Source organism: Sinocyclocheilus grahami, unplaced genomic scaffold, assembly GCF_001515645.1.
Source record: "Sinocyclocheilus grahami isolate Dianchi unplaced genomic scaffold, SAMN03320097.WGS_v1.1 scaffold22144.1, whole genome shotgun sequence".
NCBI classification, from domain to species: Eukaryota; Metazoa; Chordata; class Actinopteri; order Cypriniformes; family Cyprinidae; genus Sinocyclocheilus; species Sinocyclocheilus grahami.
In genome coordinates this window covers 1,613-2,997 of record NW_015518671.1, presented here as the reverse complement: position 1 = coordinate 2,997, position 1,385 = coordinate 1,613, and the positions used below count along the sequence as shown (strand labels likewise).

At 32.0% G+C, this 1,385-nt stretch overlaps 1 protein-coding gene across 1 annotated transcript in view; it reads left to right on the top strand.

Moving 5' to 3' along the window:
* Nucleotides 1-250: 250 nt before the first annotated feature.
* LOC107579943 (protein TANC1-like) overlaps nucleotides 251-1,385 on the top strand; it is a gene marked incomplete at its 3' end in the record, with an annotated part of 2,741 nt that continues 1,606 nt past the window's right edge. The window contains exons 1-2 of the mRNA XM_016265720.1: nucleotides 251-369; nucleotides 1,164-1,286. Of these exons, the coding sequence (XP_016121206.1) occupies nucleotides 277-369; nucleotides 1,164-1,286 (216 nt within the window). The remainder of the gene's footprint in view (nucleotides 370-1,163; nucleotides 1,287-1,385) is intronic.

Sequence of the window (1,385 nt, the reverse complement as noted above, 5' to 3'; positions counted from 1 at the left end):
CAACTTTTGTTAAGAGTCTCATATTTTAAAAGCTTACAGGCCTTTCCAATTCACCCTTCACCCTTCTGCTGTCATCGAGGATATGAATGAGAATAATTGCTAGATTAAATTGCTAAAAATCCTGTGTGATGAACATGAAGAGTGAGTAGAAAATAAAGGCAGATGATATGAAGGGAGGAGTGTTTCTGCAGTCAGCAGCTTTTGTGTCTCAGTGCTGTTTCTCGTCGTCTTCCTTCATAAATGCATGTGTTTCTCTGCAGGAGTGGACATGCACTGATGGCCTTCATGTTGTCAAGGCAAGAGGGAAAGTTAAACAGGCAGCAGACGATGGAGTTGGGACACCACATCCTGAAAGCACACATTTTTAAGGTACCTGATGCGTCTGTCTGGAGAAATCTATGCGTACAGCTAAAAAAGTTACAAATATTAATAAAACAGTTGAAAAATTAGGAGCACAGTTGAAATCCATTTTTTTGAGATAATAGCATTAATGTGCCACAATATAACAAAGAAAACAAAGTTTATCAGTTCAATTCAGGAGCACAATAATTAACACCATTGAGAATAATCATGACAAAGCAGTTCACCTTCCGATCATCAACCATATTTAATATAGTAGTTATAATTTAATAGCAATTATAATTTAAAAACAAATCATTTATAATTTAATAAAATAAAATATTTATAATAATAATGCAAATACATTTTATACTTGTATTATTTGTATTAATTATATCAGTATTATTATTATTATTTTATATTAACTTAAATTATGCACATTTATCAAATCAATAAAGAAATGTAGCTGTAATTCTATTGTACTATAAATATGTACAATATTTTTACGACATAAATTTACGGTACTAAGAATTATTGGCTGCCTTATTTTTTGCTTTCAATCGTTAAATCAAAGAGATTTTATCTTGGCTGAAAACAGCTACAGATTTCTAAAAGATGGTTGGCATGTCATATTGCATTTTTAAATGCACGTTGTAAGTGAACTCACAGCAGTCGCAGAGATGGAGTTTGTTTTTATTTATTTATTTATGGCTATATGCATTTATGTATTTAAATTATAATACAAATGCATACATATATAATATACATTTTTATATTTATGATATAACATTGGTAGTACTGTATATGTGTGTGCTTTTTTGCAGGGTCTGAGTAAGAAGACCGGTGTGTCGTCCAGTGTTCTTCAGGCTTTATGGATCAGCTGTAGCACTGATGGTCTTTCTGCTGCTTTGGTCTCTCTAAGGAACCTCTACACACCCAATGTCAAGGTCAGCACTTTCTGTTTTCAGCAGATTTGCTTCCAGATGTTTTTCCTCATTCATTTTTTCCATAGAAATTTCAACATGTTACTATTTTAATGCATTTAG